At 41.3% G+C, this 20,524-nt stretch overlaps 2 protein-coding genes across 4 annotated transcripts; both read left to right on the forward strand.

Annotated features, from left to right (window-relative positions):
- Window positions 1-233: 233 nt before the first annotated feature.
- On the forward strand, window positions 234-4,331 carry rump (rumpelstiltskin). Of its 3 annotated transcripts, none has more exons than XM_065230925.1 (6): window positions 234-324; window positions 599-1,132; window positions 1,517-1,637; window positions 2,272-3,147; window positions 3,214-3,349; window positions 3,417-4,331. In XM_065230925.1, exons 2-6 carry the CDS (start codon window positions 672-674, stop codon window positions 3,470-3,472), a joined length of 1,650 nt encoding a protein of 549 aa, XP_065086997.1. In that variant the 5' UTR covers window positions 234-324; window positions 599-671; the 3' UTR covers window positions 3,473-4,331. The 3 variants fall into 3 exon arrangements, with proteins under 3 accessions (XP_065086997.1, XP_065086998.1, XP_065086996.1); XM_065230926.1 differs by having other exon boundaries at window positions 290-394; XM_065230924.1 differs by having other exon boundaries at window positions 290-1,132.
- LOC135708787 (uncharacterized) lies at window positions 281-19,793 on the forward strand. Its single transcript, XM_065230927.1, has 2 exons — window positions 281-297; window positions 18,329-19,793. Exon 2 carries the CDS (start codon window positions 18,376-18,378, stop codon window positions 19,480-19,482), a length of 1,107 nt encoding a protein of 368 aa, XP_065086999.1. The 5' UTR covers window positions 281-297; window positions 18,329-18,375; the 3' UTR covers window positions 19,483-19,793.
- The last annotated feature ends 731 nt before the right edge of the window (window positions 19,794-20,524 follow it).

Below are 20,524 nucleotides of genomic sequence, written 5' to 3' on the forward strand. Positions count from 1 at the left end.
TGGATGATACTCCGAAAACGTTGTTAAACAAATTAACCATACACATTTGGTTGGATTAAATATTTTTGAGTGTACCGAAAAGGCGACCTAACCAGTGTACCCTTCGGAAACGCTTTGTCTGATGCTTATTTTCTTTCAAAAAACGTAACGTTTAGCGTAACGCTCCCTTTTCACTGGTCGGCCATCTTTTTGCCACTTTTGGTCGCTTTTCTTCGGCTGGAGTGCGTGTTCGCGTGTAGTGCCGGTAAATTAGTGAAAAAATACGCCCGGATAAAACTGTTTCCAGTGCCCAAATAGGTGATTTTCTTTAGCTGCTGTGTCCAGGTATAATTTGTGATAGAATTTATCTGGCTATCTGTGTTAAATTTGTGGAAATCAGTAAAAATCAAATTCGGTAAATTTTCCGCCTCTGCGTAGTGAAAATTTTGGGGCTCGCGCTCCGCCATGTTCCTTTTTCCGCTTTGTTTCGATTTTTTTCGGTTCGGCATAGGTACCTAACCTAAAAGCGTTGTTTACCTTCATTTATGTTTACAATTTCTACCTAGCTGCGTCGTTGGTTCCGCAGGTTAATCGGCAAGTTTCTTGATTTGTTTTCTAGCGACTAGTTTGTGATTGATTCTCGAAAGGTGCGCATCTCGTCGTGGTAATTGGGACAACTGAGGTGAAGCGAAATGATGGATAACGACAATGACCAGAACAGCCGGGACCGTTCCCGTCGGAACGATCGTGGCCGCAACAGTTCTCGATTCAGTAACGATCGGGATCGTAGCCGCGATCGCGACCGTGAACGTGGCGATTGCCGTCGCATTTATGTCTCGAACGTGCCATATGAGTATCGTTGGCAGGATCTGAAGGACCTATTCCGCAAGGAAGTGGGTGATGTATCGTTCGTTGAGTTGTTCCACGATGAGAACAACAAGCCAAGAGGCTGCGGAATTGTGGAGTTTGAGAAGTCGGAGCATGTGCAATCCGCTCTGGATAAGATGAACCGGTTCGACATCAACGGTCGCCAATTGGTCATCAAGGAGGATTATGGAAACGAACGGGACAAGTACGGTCGAGTTGTGCCGAAATCGTTCCGCGGAGAACGCGATGATAGCAGCCGTCGGCGGGATCGGGATGATGATCGAATGTGCGTGTCTGATTGGTATCTTGTAGTTCGTAAGATTATACGGTTCCTTGGAAGGGGATTTATTCGAAGTCTGACGGTTCATGAAGTGGATATGTTTCCGGGGAAAGAACATGGAGTAGAATGTCATTATTTACAATTTGAATTACCTCGAATAGATTTCCTTTGCAAGTTATTCCTCTTTATGTTTGCAGTACTCCTAAGTCCTAATATTTGAAGCATAGTCTCAGCTCCTCCTTATTCTGGAGTTACTGTTTAATCCTTTTTCTCGCACATCCCGTCACCTGTCCTTCAAGGAGCTTCTGGTAGCCAGTGTTGTTCGATTCTTATTTTGAACTGTATTTTGTTTCTGTTGTATGTTAATGCTGTTCGCGGTTCGTCGTAAAGGTCGGGACGTGATGATGGCGGTGGTTTCAATCCGGACTTCAATACCTACGGTCTCAGCATCAAGTTCTTGGAAGGTCTCGGCATTCAGGGACCTCTGCATACCCGTATCTTCATTGCTAATGTGAGTATGGTTTTGCTGTGTAGACAATCTCATTATTACATTTACTTTGCAAACGTTGTTAGCTGTTTTGATGGGTCAATTGATTTGTTATGATATTCGGAAGAGGTTCACATATCGAGAGAAGGGGAAATCACTTTCGGTCTTTGTTGTACATTGGTAATCAAGTTTATCGTACTTAATTTGCTGGTTCTTGAAGTAAGCTGAATGTTGTTCCTCATCGAAACTGAATATATTTCACTAATGAACATTAATTCAATCTTCGAGCCTTGTTCCCTCTACGGTAGTATCATGGTAAAATTTTTGAATTCTCTACCAGCAACTCTAGATTGGTAATAGCTTATACAAGTTGTCTCTTACTTGCTGTCCTCTCCTGTTAATTGTTTATGCTCTCATTGCTTAATAACCACATAGAGACGGCAGATTCTAGGTTTTGAAAAAAAGCTGCAAATGAATGAAGCATATCGCTCGTATTACGTGGACAATTGGATTTTATAACATTCTGTTCAGTGAACATCGTAACAAATCCCGCAAAACAGTTGATCTCCAGCAGTAGCTTTCTCCCCCAAATAGCTAATCGTACGGATATTGCTTTTCTTTCTTTTTAAATACGAACGCTTTCCGCCGATATGTGTAGCTTGATTACAAGGTCGATGCTAAGAAGCTCAAGCAGGTCTTCAAGATGGCCGGTAAGGTCCAGAATGTGGACCTGTCTGTCGACAAAGATGGCAACAGTCGGGGTTTTGCAGTCGTTGAGTACGATCACCCTGTCGAGGCCGTTCAAGCAATCTCGATGTTCGACAGGCAAATGTTGTTCGATCGCCGAATGACCGTTCGTCTTGATCGCGTACCGGAGAAAGGTGAGCTTAACCGTCTGCCCGAGGGTTTGAAGGGTATCGGCATCGGTCTCGGTCCGAACGGTGAACCATTGAAGGACGTGGCCCGTAATCTTCCGACATTGCAGCAGAATAATCAGGTTCAAAACAATCCCATACAAAACACTGCTCCGACTCCAGTTCAACCTCCACTCGGTGCCAATTTGTTGAGCGCTGCTGGCACCAACCTGTCCGGCTTGAGCAGCAATCTTGCTGCTCAGCTAAGCAACGTGGTTGGCTTGTCCAATTTGACCGGTAGTCTGCAGAATTCTCTCTTGTCTAATGCCGCAGCTGGTCTATCGAACTTAACGGGCTTGGGTAATCTCGGCGGTGGAGGAGGTGGCGGCGGTCTCAGTGGACTCGGTGGATCCGGTGGCTCAGGATTGGGCGGTCTTGGTTCCCTTGGTGGAGGAGGAGGAGGCAACGATGGCGGTCTTGGCGGTGGTAACTTCAATCAGAGTTACTCTTCTGGAGCATTTGGTGGCGGCAGTGGTGGCGGAAACCGTGGAAACGATTATGACTTGGGATCCTCCAATGTCCGCAACTACAGCACAGCACCGAACGATGACTATGGCCGAAACTACGGCGGTATCAATAATGGTAATCGCAAGACTTCAGATACGATCGTTATTCGGAACGTAAGTATACCACCGTTCGATGGTCCTCTATTGAATCCCTCTCCTAAATGTGCATTACATTCGTAGATGCCTGTCACCTGGACGTGGCAGACCCTTCGTGACAAGTTCCGCGACGTCGGAGAAGTCAAATTTGCTGAAATTCGTGGACAGGACACTGGTGTAGTTCGCTTCGCTAAGGAGCGAGACGCTGAAGTTGCCATAAGTAAGTTGTTCGATAATCGCAATCATTCAATTCACTTCCATTAATTCGCTTGTTTTCTAAATTTCAGAATTGATGGACGGTTCTCGATTCGACGGTCGCACAGTTGATGTCACTTTCTTCTAAGTAATTGGAGGGGGGCCCTTCGCTCTCGTATTCACTTCCAACAGAGAACATAACCCTTTTGAGCTACATTAGCTATACATTTTAGTAGAAGGAGTCAATCTTTGTGTCTCTCGCGTAGGAATGTGCAAGCAACTATACACAATAGGAATGACGCTTTCTTTTCCCAACAGTCCAAATTGGTCGCGATTGTCCGTTGCATAGTTGGATTTTATTTGTCTTTCGTTAACTTTTATCTCATCAGCAATAGGAAAGTCGGACTTCGAAGATTTTGGGTTCTAAACGATAGTCTTTGGTCGTTTGTGTTTTAGTTGAATCCACGGCGTTGTGTACCTTTTCATTGACTAAAAGTTTGCAAATTTCACTTCTGGTTTTCGTATGGTTTACAAAAAAAAATTATAAGAGATGTTTTGGAGCACCATTTTTGTTTGATACGGACAAAAACAGGATAATCGTCGATGATTGGCAGTTTTACACACAATATAGATTAGGTTTAAGTATAAGTTACATTAATGCGATGTTTCCGAACTGAATTTCTTGCATTAAGAATAAACATACCTATAACAAACACACACACACACATACATACTGGTGGTCGTATTAGTCCGCAGAAGCTGGTATACATGGCGTTCTTTATCTTTCCTCGCTTGGGTCATTTCTGTGTCGATAGTGGACGTCTTTGTCAAGCTAATTGTACTACACTCAACGTTCGGGCTATAACATGTGACCAGTTTTGAGAATACGTTAGAAAAAGTAGAAGGGTTGCTGACTTCACCCAAAAAAACAAACATAGGTACCTACCTACCAATATTCAACTGCGGTGTGCATGAATGGTAATGAATAAAGGATTGGAGAGGAAAAAGGATGTCGCAAATTTGATTCTGATGACAGTGCCAATGAAAAACAAACAGAAAGTTTGGTTTCCACATGGTAATTTCTATATAATCATCACAGTAAAACATATTTCAAGGATGAATTCTCTGATTTTGTAAACAAAGACTCAAACGTCAATTTGTCGAAACTCTTAGGAACTCTTATGGAAGCCGAGAAATCCATTGAACTTCCACGAAGAATTACTGGGATGTTGGATAAAAGGGCTGGGTTTGCAGCATGATTCGTTGTGGTAGGTAAACGATAACCTGAACTTATGATCATATAGGGTCAGGTGGGGCAAGTGTGCCACGTTAAGAAAATCTTTCAATAAACATAGGTTAATCTAACTTTTTTTTTTAACAAATGATGTACATAGAATCTTAAACATCCTCCACTTAAACCTTTTGTTTTTTTTTTGTTAATTACTTTATTTGTACAGGCTCAATCGAATAAACTTTACAGAGCCAAGTTATCATTTTCTTTATATATTATAAATGTCTTAAATCTAAAATTAAAGGATTGGAACCGATTACTCGCGGTCTTCTCGATTAAACCTGTTGTATCTGAAACTGAATATGTAAACGTTAAATATTTTTTCTTAATTGTTTTCATATGCCTTATCAACAAAGGCTAAAAAACTGTGGGGCAAAAGTGCCACCCCCATGGGGCAAGACGGCCATATAACTCAATAACAAGAAAATCATCAAAATTTCGCAATCAAACGGTTCATATTCTTCTTAAACTACTTTTTAATTAGTCAACAAGGTGAAAGATTTAATCAGTTCCGGCAAGCCCAGTTTCCCTGTTGAATGGATGACTTATTCCATACAGCCGACTTTCCAGTTTGATAACATGCTCAACTAGTTCCTGTTCCTGTTGCACAGAAAAAACTTGCTAGAAGCGCCCCAAATGTTGCGACCCAGGTTCCAACGCCAGCAGCACATATTTCGATAGCGTTTTGCGAGGGACACCGTGTTCCACTGCTGCTCTTCGCACAGAAATCCCATATTTAGTCACGGATCGTATGGCCGCAACCATATTCTGTTCCGACCACGATTTACGCAACGATTTTCGCTTGTAGACACGCACCATCACTTCGAAACTTCACTCTGAGGCGACAACTTTTTGAGGTTATATGTCTTGTTTACTATGGCTCTTTTGCCCAAGGCAAGTATGGCGCTCTTGCCCCCGTGGAGAAGACGAATTTCAAATACGTTTTTTGAGGATCTACATGCAACAATAAGTATTTATATATTGAGGGTCGCAAAATGTATTACCGTACAATAAAATCTACATCGTATTATTAAATTTTCTTAGAAAAATGATGAGAAAAAGCTTATTTTATGTCATCGATTTCTTATAACATTTTGAAGTTTTCGACAACGTGTAAGTTTTTTAGATTTTTTGATAATATTTACATCATAATGTATAACCAAATTTGATGCAGTATATCTGAAGGGCTTTTTATAGCATCCCATTAATAAGAAATATCAAAAATGTATTTCAGGCTTCGATACAAGCAGGTGGCACTTTTGCCCCACCTGACCCTAACGCGAAGGAGCTTGGGCAAACGAACTCCTTATAGTACAACACACCACTTGTGATCATTTAACGAATCTTCCAATTTGATTTAATAAAGGGTAGCAATATCTCGTCAATTTATGATGATCGATGTAAGCTGGTTGGTATGGATACCTTGTCTACTAGAACGAATGTAGGTCCTCCAAAAGCTGTCTACGTATAATGAGAGAGAGAGAGAAGGATTAGTATTTTCCATTTAATTCCACTACTTTATTTGCTTATCCTTGACAGATACGCGTATTTCGTCTACAATGGGCAGACTTCTTCAGTGTCTTGTACTAATACAGTCGAGTATTAGTACAAGACACTGAAGAAGTCTGCACATTGTAGACGAAATACGCGTATCTGTCAAGGATAAGCAAATAAAGTAGTGGAATTAAATGGAAAATACTAATCCTTCTCTCTCACATTATACAGGTATTCCACTAAGACGTCCACATTCATCAGGATTCTGTATACGTAGTTTATTCATCACCGAATGAAATTCACTACCTAATTGAAAATATACTAAATGAAAAATTAAAATTGACCAATAGAAAATTAACCGATTGAACTATAATCATCTCAAATTCGACAAATTGAAAATTGAGAAGCACAAATAAATCCATCTAAAATTAAGCTGAACTTTACATTAGGTCCTCAGTAACATTGATCTATTCTCTTCGTCGACTTTCTCTTTCGTTAATAACTTGATCACATAACCGTTTCTGGTTGTGTTTGTCACAGTGCGCAAAACAGGTTCAATTCGCCTTGACACCAGTCCCGAGGTGACATTTCTTCATACACATTTTGCCAGTTCCTTATGGGGTTTTGCGTTGGAGTGAGAGAATAAGAAAAAGTCCGCCATGTTTCACACATAGACTGACAGTTACATATGAGATTTCTCCATAGGAGTAAAGAGTTACAGAGCTCTCGTCAACGCCAATGAGTCATTTTCATACGAATAGGAACTGGCATCCGCCTTATCATTCACTGACTCGTGAGAGTTTGAATGATTGAACAGTAAACAAGTCACTGACAGCCGAGCACTCAGTCAGTACGTTTATTCTTCCGTGATGGTACCCAATCCTTGTGTTACATGCTGTGTGAACGAAAGCAAGCGGTATGAGTCGCCTGTTCGTGAGTAACTGAATGTTCTGCACACTTAGGCTCTGAACCATTTGGCGATTTTTTTTAACTTTTGAACGTTATTTCTGACAGACAAGAAGTTAAATTTTGAGAACAGTGGGTCGAAAACCGGTCGATCGACAGCACGGGGATTTTCGAACATAGAAAATAACTTTCGAAATGGGGGGAGGTAGCTCATCGATTCTTCCGGTTCGCCTCCTAGCATCGTGCTATAAGGTACCAGGCGATAACCAGGGTAGTTGATCGATAGCTCGATGACGTCATTTCGTTGGCGTCTGCAATGGGAAATTCTCATAGCAGGTGTTGACGATGGGACGTTGTCGAGTTGTTGTATAGCAACTATCGTGGTAACTCACCGATTACCTGTCGATCTGCCAAATTTGGAAAGACGTCTGCATTGAATTGTCTCATATAATAATATTCCGCCCACTATATCACAAGAAATTGCGAGTTGCTGAGTGGAAAGGAGATAAGTTAAGCATTGGGTACAGGACCAAGTCTCCCCTGGGTGGTGCAAGAAGATGAGCGCAATAGAATCATCAAGTTGCCATAAGGCACGGAATGAGACTATTGCATGGCTGGGTAGTCAAAGTCTTCCATACGTTAGTCATTTCAGGTGGATTAGAACAGGTTTAGGTTTAGGGTGGGCGTTGGCCAGATTTGGATTTTTCAGATATAATCCTAAATAGGACCTAGATTATTTAATACACTAGTAACCTCAACTTCTGTCACAATGTTTCATTGTGACTAATCAACACTCAATGGGTAAAATATCAAATTTGCGGTAAATTTGAAAAAAAGGTAACTTGGAGTGTAGAGCGCACTGCCCACTGGACGATTCTGAAGCCTGACCAATATATATAGATACATTCATACCATTGGCATTTTGTATTTGTATTTGAGATAAGACAGAGACAGGATGCGGAGGGCCCGCTTAGGGGGAGCGTAACCCATGCTAAGGCTTCCATTTATTAAATAGTTCAGATAGGCTGGAAATGATAGGTTCATGTTGAGAAAATGTACCATATGGTGCCCGTTCACTGATCAAAATTAAATTAGATTCAAATCGTCAGGCCCTGCCCTGTAATAAGGGGATTGACGATGATGTGTCAAGTTTCATTTTGCATTTACATATAATTCAGTGCCAACATTTCAAAGGGGCGTAATTGCATTTGTAAACAATGGCTTTAGCCATCGATTTCTCGCGAATAAAAGCTCACTCATGAAAAATAATGACACCATTAGGTAGAGGAATGTTTCCTCTACCAGCTAGCATTGTTATTTTGAAGAGGTAAGATTTCATTCGCGAGAAATTGATGGCTAAAGTCATTGTTTACAAAAGCAATTACGCCCCTTTGAAATGTTGGCACTGAATTGTAAGTTTCGGTTTGCTTTTGTAATTGTAAGATAGATAGTTTGGCTCAATTGAAACATTGAGTTGTATAAACTTGACGAATCATACCTCTAAAATAGTAGTAGTTACAGTGCCGCATTATCTAACAACCACTGCCTGCAACTAATGTTGGAGGGGTCAGCAGGGCTGATTACGGATCAAAACTAACATAACTCTAACACTGAAATGATCCCAAAACTAACGCTCATTCATTGCACTTTGAGTCATAAAGTAGTTTTATTTATTTTCCTACTAATCTATCTACACACTTAGTTTTTTCTACCGAGCTCGGCTGTGTGGGTCTCGGCGGGGAGGGGGTTTCGCTGAGATCTCGGCGGGAGTGACATTTGATTGCCGAGTCTCGGATAATGCCTTTTCTAATAATCTGCCTACGTTTCTTTTATTTGTTATCTACTTCATCCCTTTTTTATTTGTCTGCTTCTCTTCTTTTGTTTTGTTTGTTTACATATAACTAATACTAATACCTCCTTGTTTTCTCTCTAATTTGTCTACTATGTCCCACCATCACGATGAGAGATGAGCTACCGTACATGGTACACGCTCATATACACTCTCAAAATAGTATGCCGCAAGTAAGTATATCACAGAGGCAACTAAAGATCCAGAAAAGAAAACCGATAACGCTGAAGATAATGAGCTGTGGTGATTTATATGACTAAATAGTATTATTTATTTATACTAACCTAAACACAACGTGGGGTGACCCAAATCCAAACGATCACTAACCAAAATAATAGACTTATCTTTTTTCAGCAGCACTACACCAGCCAGCAAAGTTCAACAATCCATCGTTGCTTATGCCTTTGTTGTCGTTTGGAACCAGTTTTGCGAGGTATAGGCGACGATTGTGCGTATTTCTCGCGTAACTTTTGAAAAGAGCCTATTTATAGCCTGAACAATACGTAAAGAGCAAATTGAAACATTAAACGTCGCGTGAAAGTGGAACTTAATGAAGGCCTAAGTACTTTTTCGTAGTTTTTAGTTTTCGGATTTGAAAGATCGTCGGTTACAGTGTCCTGCTTACTGAGCAGAAAAACGCGGTCCCAGGTCCTTACATATCAAAGAGATTTATGGTAAAATCGCTTGTGTATCGTGTATTTTGCGAAACTCGTTGTTGTCGTTGGTTCCGGGTTTGAATAGATACAAAAATTTGAGCAACGGTATTATGTGATATGAGGGGCTCGGTGACCTTAGAGCAACCGTTTTTGCTTACTGAGCAGAACATCATGAGTCTAATCTCCACATTCAAGATTCGTCAATCGTTTTATTTGTTAATATGACTACATGGTAATAACAGCAACTCAGTCATTAAAAAGGTGCTCGTCTGCCTAGTGGTAAACGTTTTTGCTTACTGAGCAGAAGACCATGGGTTTAGTCCTAAGCTCCTTCGCGTTATATGATCGTTAGGACATCAATTCAGCTTATCGTTTACCAAAACGAACCCTGCTGCAAACCCAACCCTCTTATCCAACATCCCAGTGATTTCTCGTGGAAGTGCAGAGGTGTTCTCGGCTTCCATCAAAGCGAGTGTCATGTCAACACAATCCTTCCCATTCCTTTCTTGACCTGTGTTCGGGCGCGGCCGGCGCTGGTATTGCCTAATTTAAGATCACCAGTTTTTACACATTGAGGATGATTGCTAGTCCCAAGCATCGTCTATTGGTTCTCTGTGTAATTACAGCTGATCTGGCAATAACAGAGTAGCAACCGTGGGCGGTCAATCAAGCTCAAGCTCAAGCTCATAGAAAAAAACTTTCGAAATGTCACTTTTAACCACGAGTTAAATTTAACTCGGCAAATGGTTCACAGCCTTACTTCAGCTTAATCACCGGGTGAGTCGATCGTACTCAATTTCGTCTAATGCATTATGTTGTCAAAATCTGAGTAAACGAGAAATGTCAAACTGAGTAAAAGCCACTCAGTCAGCCAAATCCAGGATTTTTAAAAAATATGTGAATTCGGGGAACATGATAAGCCCTCCGACACAAGTCGTTCCAGTCGGGACAATGGCTCTCGGAATGGTTCTGAGTCGACACACTTCCAAACCTTCTCCAACACGACATGCTAGTTGCCTTCCGGAAACCAGTTGGTGAGATCTGCAAAGAACAGAAAAAAGTATTAGGCAATTCTATAATCAAACGAACATCAGCCACACTTATCAGACGTACACTCTGTCAAGTTAGCTTAGGACCACCTATGTTTTGGGATAATTCAAACGTTATTTGAGAAGTTTTAAAACAACTGTTGATGTTTTATTGAGTTCATTATTTATACATTACATTGCAGTCATTAAGTTAAAACTTAAAGTTATATATGTATTTTGAGAGCATATTTGTTAATTTTTGCAGTCAATTTAGCTTAGAACCACTTCGGATTTCGATCAGGTTGCTGCGTTTTAAACGCAGATTAATGTTATAAACAGTGAATATGACATGTCAATAATCAGTTGCCTTACCGTTCCGGTTAATAACTTGGAACATGCGGTTCGGCCTGCTGTTAACCAAGTTTTGGAGGACAGCCTTCTCAATATTTCCCCATGCCTCAGATATTACCGATTTCAACTCATATACAGTGACATACTGACGTCCCTCAGCATAAATTCTGCGAACCATAATGCCAGAGGTTTTCTACTGGGTTTAGGTCTGGGGACTGGGCTGGCCAGTCGAGCAGATCTATTTTATGGTCCATCATCCATTGTTTTGTTTACTTGCTCGTGTGAATAGCAGCGTTGTCCTGCTGAAATGTGAACTTTTTGCGTCGAAATCTGCGCATGAAAGGTAGCAGACGTGTTTCCAGAACCGTGATGTAATCTCTGCTATTCATCTTGAATGACGTGAAGGCGATTTCTAGTTTACCGGATGCAGAAAAGCCACACCATGTCATACATGAACCTCCTCCAAAGTTCCGGGTCGTGAAATATTGCTCCTCCTTCCTCAAATCGCGCCAGTATCCATTAAATCCATCGGGGCCGTCCAGATTAAACTTCTTTTCGTCGCTGAAGATCGTCTGCGCAAAAATAAAAAGTGTTAAAGACAATTGTTTTAATCGTGCAATATTCACAAATTTAAATACTACAGCATCATGAGTCTGACTGATAACTTACCGTATCCCACTGTCGATTCATATTGTTCCGTGCAAAGTTTAAGCGTTTTTCGATGTGAGATGGAGTCAGATTTGGAGCTTTTGCCTTTTTAGCCCGTTTAATGAACAGACTTTTGACTAAAACCTGACGAACAGTCTCCCGGGATACACTCAAATTGAGCTCCTGCTTGATTTGCATCAGAGATTTAGCAGAATTCGAAGCGATTCTAACAATCCTACGTTTGTCTCGTCCGGAAAGCTTCGATCGGCGAGTCTTCTTCGCAATTTGACCATATCCTTCGGGATTTCTCAAGTAGTTGAGCACCACATGATGCGATCGACCAAGCCGGCGTGCTATTTCTCTAATGCCGACTTTTTTTCTGACGGAATGCTTCAATTTTTCCTTTTTCCTTGTCGGTGAGTGCTTTTCCCCTCGACATTGTGATTATTAGCGCCACAAATAACTCCAAACTTACGAAAAGAGCAAGTGGTTCTAACTTAACTGGACACCGAAAAACATGTTTATGTCAGAATAAACACAGATCCTGAAGTGTACATCTGTCACTGCTATTTCATTATGCGGTGTTCACTGATACAAACATAATATAATAGGGTATGGTCAAAATATATATTTGGTGGTCCTAAGTCCCAGGTCCTAAGCTAACTGGACAGAGTGTACATTCTTGAACTAGGGGAAAGGCGTCCGTTGTAGCTGCTGATGGAAGGTCCCAGTCGGTTGCTTTCACTGTACTGATGGTACATGGCAGGAACGTCCGCGTCGTTTACATGCTTGTGACGAAAAAAAAAACGATTTAATTCTTATTCTTTTTTTTTTCTATGATTTGTTTTCCGTCGATCTTGTTTTCCGTGCTGAGCACCAATGCTACCGACGCCAGGGAGGCAGCTCCCACACCTGGACCCTACCTATCGACACATCAACTCTTGAACCGGGGACCAACGGCTTTACTGGGATTGAACCCAGGCCCAGGCCTGCTGGTGTGAGAGGTAATCACGCTTACCACTACACCACCGGCGCCGCAATTTAAATCTTATTCATTCCGACCAATAACCGAGTAAACTTATACCCAATATCCTCAAACACAGCTCTGTCTCGATTCAGGCGTGCTTAACTCGTTGAACTTTTTCGCATTGGTGGTCAAACGTGACGCGCCGATAGGTAGAAGTAATTCTAGAACCGTACCTTGATTGTGTTTAACTCATCGATTTGATACTCCTCGACGAAGGCATATTCCGGATTGATGTTGAGGTGACCTCAATGAGGTCCACTGGTGGACCTATTCATGTCCATATGGCCAGGGCCATAACGGAAAGAAAAGAGCATTTCCTATTACCTAGAAGGACGAAGTCCAACCCCAGCACTCGTAATTACCTGTTCAAATCCGGCAATTATCCGCCGGCAGGATGCATGACGAACACCCCGTGGCCACTCTTCTTGCTTCGACTGGTACAGTTTAGCCTGGAGCTCCTCGGGGAACGCCGGCAACGTCAGAAAAGTCAATACACTGAACGAATTTTACACTATTATTCGGAGTATAATTTTAAAGAAAAATTTTAATCGGAGCAATGTATAAATGTAGCATAATCATAAAATGAATAAATTGTCCCTGTCCAAGGATGAGGGGCTTGATGATGATTTGTCAAGTGTCGCTATGATTTTTTTTTTTTTTGCGATTTGATAAAATTGTAGTTTTTCTCCAGTTCATTGATTTGAAAGGTTCATGCGAGTTAATTTCACGGAGCCGTAAATTGTAGTTTTATCATAATTTTAATATTTTGTAATGCTAAGGTAAATAGTTTGCTTTGAGTGTAAAATTAATTTATAAGAAAGTTCAAACAGTTTTTTTTTTTTTTGTAACATAACATAACATAGTAGCAGTGACAGCACAAACGAAGTGACAGACGGAGCGGCTCGAAGTTTGATTTGACGCACTTTCATTTGAAATTTTCGAGTGTACCTCACGGCAACACTATCTACTCATATGTACTAGCTTAAAGTAGTTGATGCTATTGAGGCACCGCCTGTTATCTCTTTTTCTCTAACGAAAATTGAAAGGGAAAGCCTGTTGTCAAACAGCATGTCACTATGTTGTGTTCATTGTTATCTGCACTTCTTTTGTATAATGGAAGACCATAGGCCGAAATGATAAGGGGTAAACACATCGAGTAAACATTTGCTTAGAAGTAAACGATGTTGAGCTGTCAATGACTCGTGCTTGTTGGCGGCAATTGTTGCTAAAGATTTCATCAGTCGGTGCTCCTAACCAAAGCCACGGTCATTCGCGACCGAGAAGACATCGTTGTTGGACGCCAAACAGGACCTGCCCGTAAAAAAAACCAATGATTTTGAATGGAGATTTTTGTTGATGGGTAGGAGGGGCATAATGAGCATTCCGCACTTTGGCTCTGAATCTCCAGCTGCATGAAACAAATCGACAGTGAGCATTCATAAGGGCGAATACGCGATGATCGATTCTCTTCATCGATTTTCTCTTTACATTGCTACAGCTAAGCGAAACAATTTTCAAGAATTTGTTCAATGCAGAGTAGTAACAGGTTGTATTGGCTATCAAAAGCAACAGCAAACGCACCGAGAAACGTTAAATCTAGCGAGTTATTAACAAAAGAGAAATCGACGAAGAGAATCGATCATCGAGTATAGGCCCTTATGCATGCTCACTGTCGAAATCAACTGATAGTAGGTTGATATTGATCCTACCACCAACCAATTTGTTCCAAACGGCCGGAAGACCAAGCTGGGGCATGGGATCCTCACTATGCCCCTCTTACCCCTACCATAAAATCACAACGAAAATCGTGGTATATGAGAAATGTACAGTAAAAAAGGGGGGTTGTTAAGCATCCTAACAATAAAAGAAATGATTTTTCTCGAACAAATTTGATCTCATCAAATTAATTTTCATTGATAATTGTTTCGTTAAAAACGAAATTTATTTTTTCTCCCGTCCAATAATTTAACAATAAATTTTTAATGTGCCCAAAATTCAACCGTAAAAATCATTGTAATTTCGTTATTTAATTATATTTTTTTTTGCGGCCATACTCGGTATGCATTTGCTCCTCCGTAGCGGAACCGGAAGCTCTCGACGAGGGCGATTTGAAAGAGGAAAATTTACTCCAAAATCATGTCGAGATCCATCGAATCACGTGCTGGAGGTGAGAATGAAGGAGGATCAGATGGAACCGATTTTTTTTTTTAATTTATTACGGCTAAATATGCTGTATGTCAAGCGTTTGAGCATGATTGCGGTACGATGCTCTATTCTGGACCGGTCTACTAGACGTGAAAAAACTAGTCATTCTCTCTTATTCTGCGAGTCACGTGACTCTCTCTCACCGGTGAGGTGACAATAGTCACCTCGTGTGAGGTGACTCTCCATTTGATTTACATGGAGAGTCACCTCACACGAGGTGACAATTGTCACCTCACCGGTGACAGAGAGTCACGTGACTCGCAGAATAAGGGGGATTATACCTGCTACGTGTATCTTGTTACCTGGAGACGAGGAGGGAATCTTCGGATACATGGAGAAGGACTTAAGAAATGAGGAAGCTCGTATGCGAGGACAAAAGTGTTACATCTGCAAGAAACGGTATGCGAACGTTTTGTGTTGCGCGAAGAAGTGCTTCCGTGCCTGTCGCATTACGTCGATACGTTCCAGTCGTGGTGCGATAAGCACGTAGTGCTGGTGGGTAAGGTGAAATACTCCGAGACCGAAAAGACCGAAAAGACAAACCACAATAGACAGTGACGACAGCGATTTCGATCTGGTTTCTAAACGAAAGAAACCAACGTCGAAGCGACGGCTGTCCACGTCTTTGTCTAGTTCTTCCTTGCTCGTTTCTTCAAATGGGGAATAAATCAGTCTGGAGGAACTGGTCAAGAAGATTCCACTTGAGATTCCACTGCCACGAGGAACTTCCGTCGAAAAATTGCTTCGAGCCAAACCGGTCGTAAGGCTCGAGAAGCTCAGCTCGGAAAAGATCAAATCGTCGACTTCTTCGGACAATGAAGACGAAGCATCCTCCTCCGGATCGTCAACCGTGTGAAGTTAAACAAAAATCGATGGTAGAAGTGCAGTCGATCAAAGAGGTCATCCGTTCCGACACGGACACGCTAACGGATGCCTCGGTGGGACAGGAAATCGTGCGTCCCAAGACGCCTTACAGAAATCTTTTGTAAAGCTAATTGAAGCTTTTTGGGTCGAAACCCGTCCCACGAAAACGGTCCCTCAGCGAGTCTGATACGGAGTACGTTACAGCGAAGAAAATTAGGTTGATTTAATTTTAATGGCGACCTTCCTCAGACGGCGAATTTTCCAGCGCTAGTCAGGTCTTTCCCACGGCTCAGTAGATTACTGCCAACGGTGCCACCTCAGTGGGAATGCGATTCGAAACCGGGTTGACGTTGATGCTCAAAAGTGAGAAAATGTTCCGGATTTCACATATGAAGCGAATGTCAGCTGGTATCACGTTGCTTGCAGGTACTGAGGGAGAACCTTCCAAAACTTCTAGTGTTTGGACTGGTGGTATAGAGATTGCTAAAGTATGATTGTGTCAGTGATTTGTTTTCATGGGGAAAATTTTCCGCTATGAAGTTTTTTTTTCTCCCGATGAAAACATTTTGCGTATACGTATACGTGACGTAGTGTGCGTACGATAAACGTCAGCAATCACTGACACAAATAATGCACCTGAAACCGACTTTCATTATCACGACGTTCTTATGCATAATCTAGTGTGACGAAACGTTGGATCATGCGTAAGAACACCGTGAGAACGAAAGTGTCGACTACATTCCTTCTGCCGCACCTATAGTAACGCACACGGTTCCCGCGCTGACTGTTCCTTACTTTCTCACTCTAATCAAAGTTTCCTTCGATGAGTGAGAAAACAGCTCCCCGTCAACGCGAGCGAGAACGCGAGTTGCCAGATCATTGCACACAAAACCAACTTGAATTAATTCAAAACAAAAATACTAACGAACCTGGCGGTGAGGGGCGGAAGGTGGACTAAAATTCTATTACTGAGAACCACATTATTTTAATTATTTTCTTCGGAGAAAGTCGTCTGTCACTTCGTTTGTGGTGACAGTGTCGCATGTCCTAACAACAACTGCCTGTGACTAGTGTTCGAGGGGCCGACAGGGCTGAATACGGGTCAATACTAACAAAACTCTAACACTAACATGACCCCGAAACTAACGTTCATCCATTGCACTAATAGTTATAATGTAGTTGTACTTTCCTAATAACCCATCTATCACAGACAAACAGACATAACACTCGGTTGGACAGGTTGTTCATCGAATACGCATTTGACGGTCAATTCGGGTGTTTTTGGTTGGTGGTGCCGCCACCTGTGGCGCGCACGGTCGGTTCCCTTGCGTTTGACGTTTGCACACTAGCGCCATCTGTTCAGCGTACTATCCATCACATGATACTCAACAGATGGCGGTAGTGTTTTAGTGACTATGTTTTGTGGAGAAAAATATTAAATGTGTTATTTCTGTTTGTCTGTGCATCTATGTTTCTTTTTCGTTGTGTGTGTGTGTGTGTGGGGGGGGGGGGGTGGTTAATGTAACCAATACTAATACCTTTCTTTCTGTTCTTTTATTCGTTTTCTATATCCCTTCATCATCACCCCATATCCCATCATTTTGACGAGAGATGACTTACTTGCATGGTGCATGCCCAAGTCGTACTACAGGATAATATGCTGAGCGTGGTTCTATCACAAATCGATAGAACTGAGGAATAATGAGGTAAATTCTACACAGTATTTTAAAGGAGCCAACTCTAAGCAGGTAATAATAGCAATTAATAATCAAACAACCATAAAAAGGTAAGAATGAATTTATTTATTTTAAATATTTTCACCAACCTCGATCATTATTAACAGGTAAATATTCATTTTATTAAATTACTATATTATACTGTCATTACTGTTAACACTATCATTGCAACTAATTCAATTAGGCATATTCAATTGACCTGCATCGGGTTATTATTTTGCATGTAATGGTATGGGAAAAGGGGGGACTCACGATTCAGCATGGAGAGTGTATGGGAGCCGTTCTAGGGGTTGGTTGGGGCATGTGGTTCATTTTAGACATTATAGTCTGACGTGAGAACCATGATCCACTCAAGTTCTGGAATTTGGCCTTGAGACTTGAGATCTGGCCTTCATAAGACCCCCTTCTGTCTCGCAAAATCAAAAAATCAAAAATCATAATCATAAAATGAATAAATTGTAATATATCAGTGTTTAGTTATATATTTGAGTGTACCTGACCTAATATAACTCGCAGAATGCAGCCAATTTTCTCTAATCAACTATCTATCTTTGTAAAGGGCGTATTGGCGTTGACGGCGGCTCTGTAGCTCTTTACTCCAATGGTAAAATCCATGAACAAACGTCAGACTGTGCATGAAACATGGCGGACTTCGTACTATCCTTTCACTCCACTGAAAAATTCCCATAAGAAATTGTCAATCTTTGCTACAAGAGACGATTTCTCGGCGGTGCCGTCAACGCCATTTGAATCTGCCGAAGATGGACCTATCAATTTTATTGCTCCCATACGTGAAATGACAAATGATTCGCTATAAACCATTATTATACTTCAGTTCCAGCAGGTACTGTTTTGTGTTGCCGTGCATTCTATTTACCCAGTCAAAACAAACGCGCGTGCTAACTAGAATCATTATTTATTTATTCATATCGTATTTTTTTTTCTCCAGACACTGCGTCAAAGTTTCTTACCAACAAAATATCATAGCAATTCAAAATGTTACGAACAATTCTCAAACTCGCATATAGCAAGCAGAAATCACTAGCTCGAAACTATGCCCGGCGCGCTCGCAATCCCGGTGTCGATCGACGGATGGCCCTGCTGAACAAGGATCAGCTGCATACCAAACTGGAAGATTTGGAACAGCTGGAGGAGGCCGACTTCAGCCAGGTTCACAAATCCCACAAACAGTACGAACAGGAAGCCCAGCACTACCGGGAAAGACTGCAAAGTTGGATTGTTGGGAACAAGTATTTCAAAACGAAGCAGCTTAATTTTCTGACCTGGTCCGAGAAGGAACAGATACGCTACTTGCATAACTTCGACCCGGAAGAATGGAGCATCGATAAGCTGGTGGAGAGCTTTCCGGCGGATCGTTATACTATCGTGAAAATTATCAAGGCCAAATGGATTCCACGGGATGCCAACAGGGTCCAGAAGCACGACGAAACGGTTCAGGAAAATTGGGAGCTTTTTAAATCTGGAAGAATCAAGAACATTGACGGTGGATTTGCAGAGCACTTGAACAAGTTTGTTCATCGAAACTTCCAGGAGGTTCAGAAGCCGAAAGTGGAACATAAGCGACTTTACGAAATACGACAGCAAGTTCCGGAAGACGGGGAGTTTTCGCGAATTATCACCAGTTGCAAGAAGTATGCCCAAGCTTCGGAACAGACGGATGTAAAACGGATTGGTAAGATGGAAGGAGCGTATGATGAGATTCCCGAGATTCCAGCCAAAGCACCAAATCAGGACATGTTTGTGATGAAGGACGTATCCGATCGATATCCGAAGACACTTCGACAGGTAAAGCGGGAACTTGGTGTGTCAACAGCGGCAGAAGACAGCGACGAGTCGGATACGTCCTCCGTGTTTTCAAGCCGCGATAATCTCATTGATGTGAAGAAATACGAATCGGAATTGATTTCTTTCGATGCGAGCAACACACCAAGCAGTGTGCATCCAGATATCAGGGAAAGCATTCAAATTCCTCGAAAGTTATACAAGAAGGGTGCAACCTACCAGTTGGACGATTGCTTCTACGACGACGATGGAGAGTTCCTATATAGAGTGCCTGGCATGACGGGAAAGTCTAGTCACTGATGGGTGACTGGTCGGTGATAGCGTTACTCCGTAGGAAATGTGATTATGAAGCTTGTAGGCCAATATAACAATAGTAGCAAGTTGAACAAATTCCAAATGTATGATTTGTAATTAGTGAAAGAACTTTTCTAATTAATCTGCGTTGCAGTCTGCGTATAGTTTCTGCTGCTATTCATGTCTAGTTGTGCACCTCCCCAAAAAATAAACTAGCTCTAATGCCATCGACAGACATGATTGTACTAGCGCTGTTACATAGTTAGCAATATTATTTTTCATAAATAGTTACACATATTGAGCATATTTCTGCACTATCTCGAAGGTTATTATCATAAGAATGTGAAAAAATATAAAACATCCAAAACAATGCTGTTGGAATTTCTTTCGAGACAATTACATGTCATTGCAAGTGCCATTCACCGCTCATGTCGCAGAGGAAATAATGAAATTTTGATTTTTTTTTTATTTTTTCTGGCTATTTAACGTATTATCACAGACAAACAGACACAACACTCACAATCACATTCATCGTAAATAATGTTTTAGTTGGGAATGTGCTTGCATTTGTCATGGTGGCGCCACTGAAGCATTGAGCAAGCCACCAAATTTCGAACTTATCAGTGATGCCAGTTCTTTTTCACGTCTAGTTAGTAGATGTTAGCTCTTGAAAATGATAAATGGTCAAGGCATCCCACTGGAGACACATACCACATCTGACGAATACAGAAAAAAAGTTGTTGAATATTACATCACATTAGTCATTCCGTTCCTAATATTACGCTGTACGATTAACACAGAATTCTAGAAGAAATCGTGTTGATGACTGTAATATTCTATCAACTTTTACCCCTTTTACCAGTTATTGATGTTCAATACTTCACCATGAATTTCATTGATTGATACATATTATTTTTTTTTGCTGTACACACATTAAAGTGATGAGCAGTGGTAGAAAGGTCACTAATTAGTAATACATTACCAAAAACTTGTTTCCAACAAAAGAATAAGCACACTAAACAAACAAAATAAATCCCTAAAAAAAAAA

Source organism: Ochlerotatus camptorhynchus, unplaced genomic scaffold (genome assembly GCF_037179485.1).
Source record: "Ochlerotatus camptorhynchus isolate MF236.1 unplaced genomic scaffold, CSIRO-AGI_Acam_v1.1 ptg000335l, whole genome shotgun sequence".
NCBI classification, from domain to species: domain Eukaryota; kingdom Metazoa; phylum Arthropoda; class Insecta; order Diptera; family Culicidae; genus Ochlerotatus; species Ochlerotatus camptorhynchus.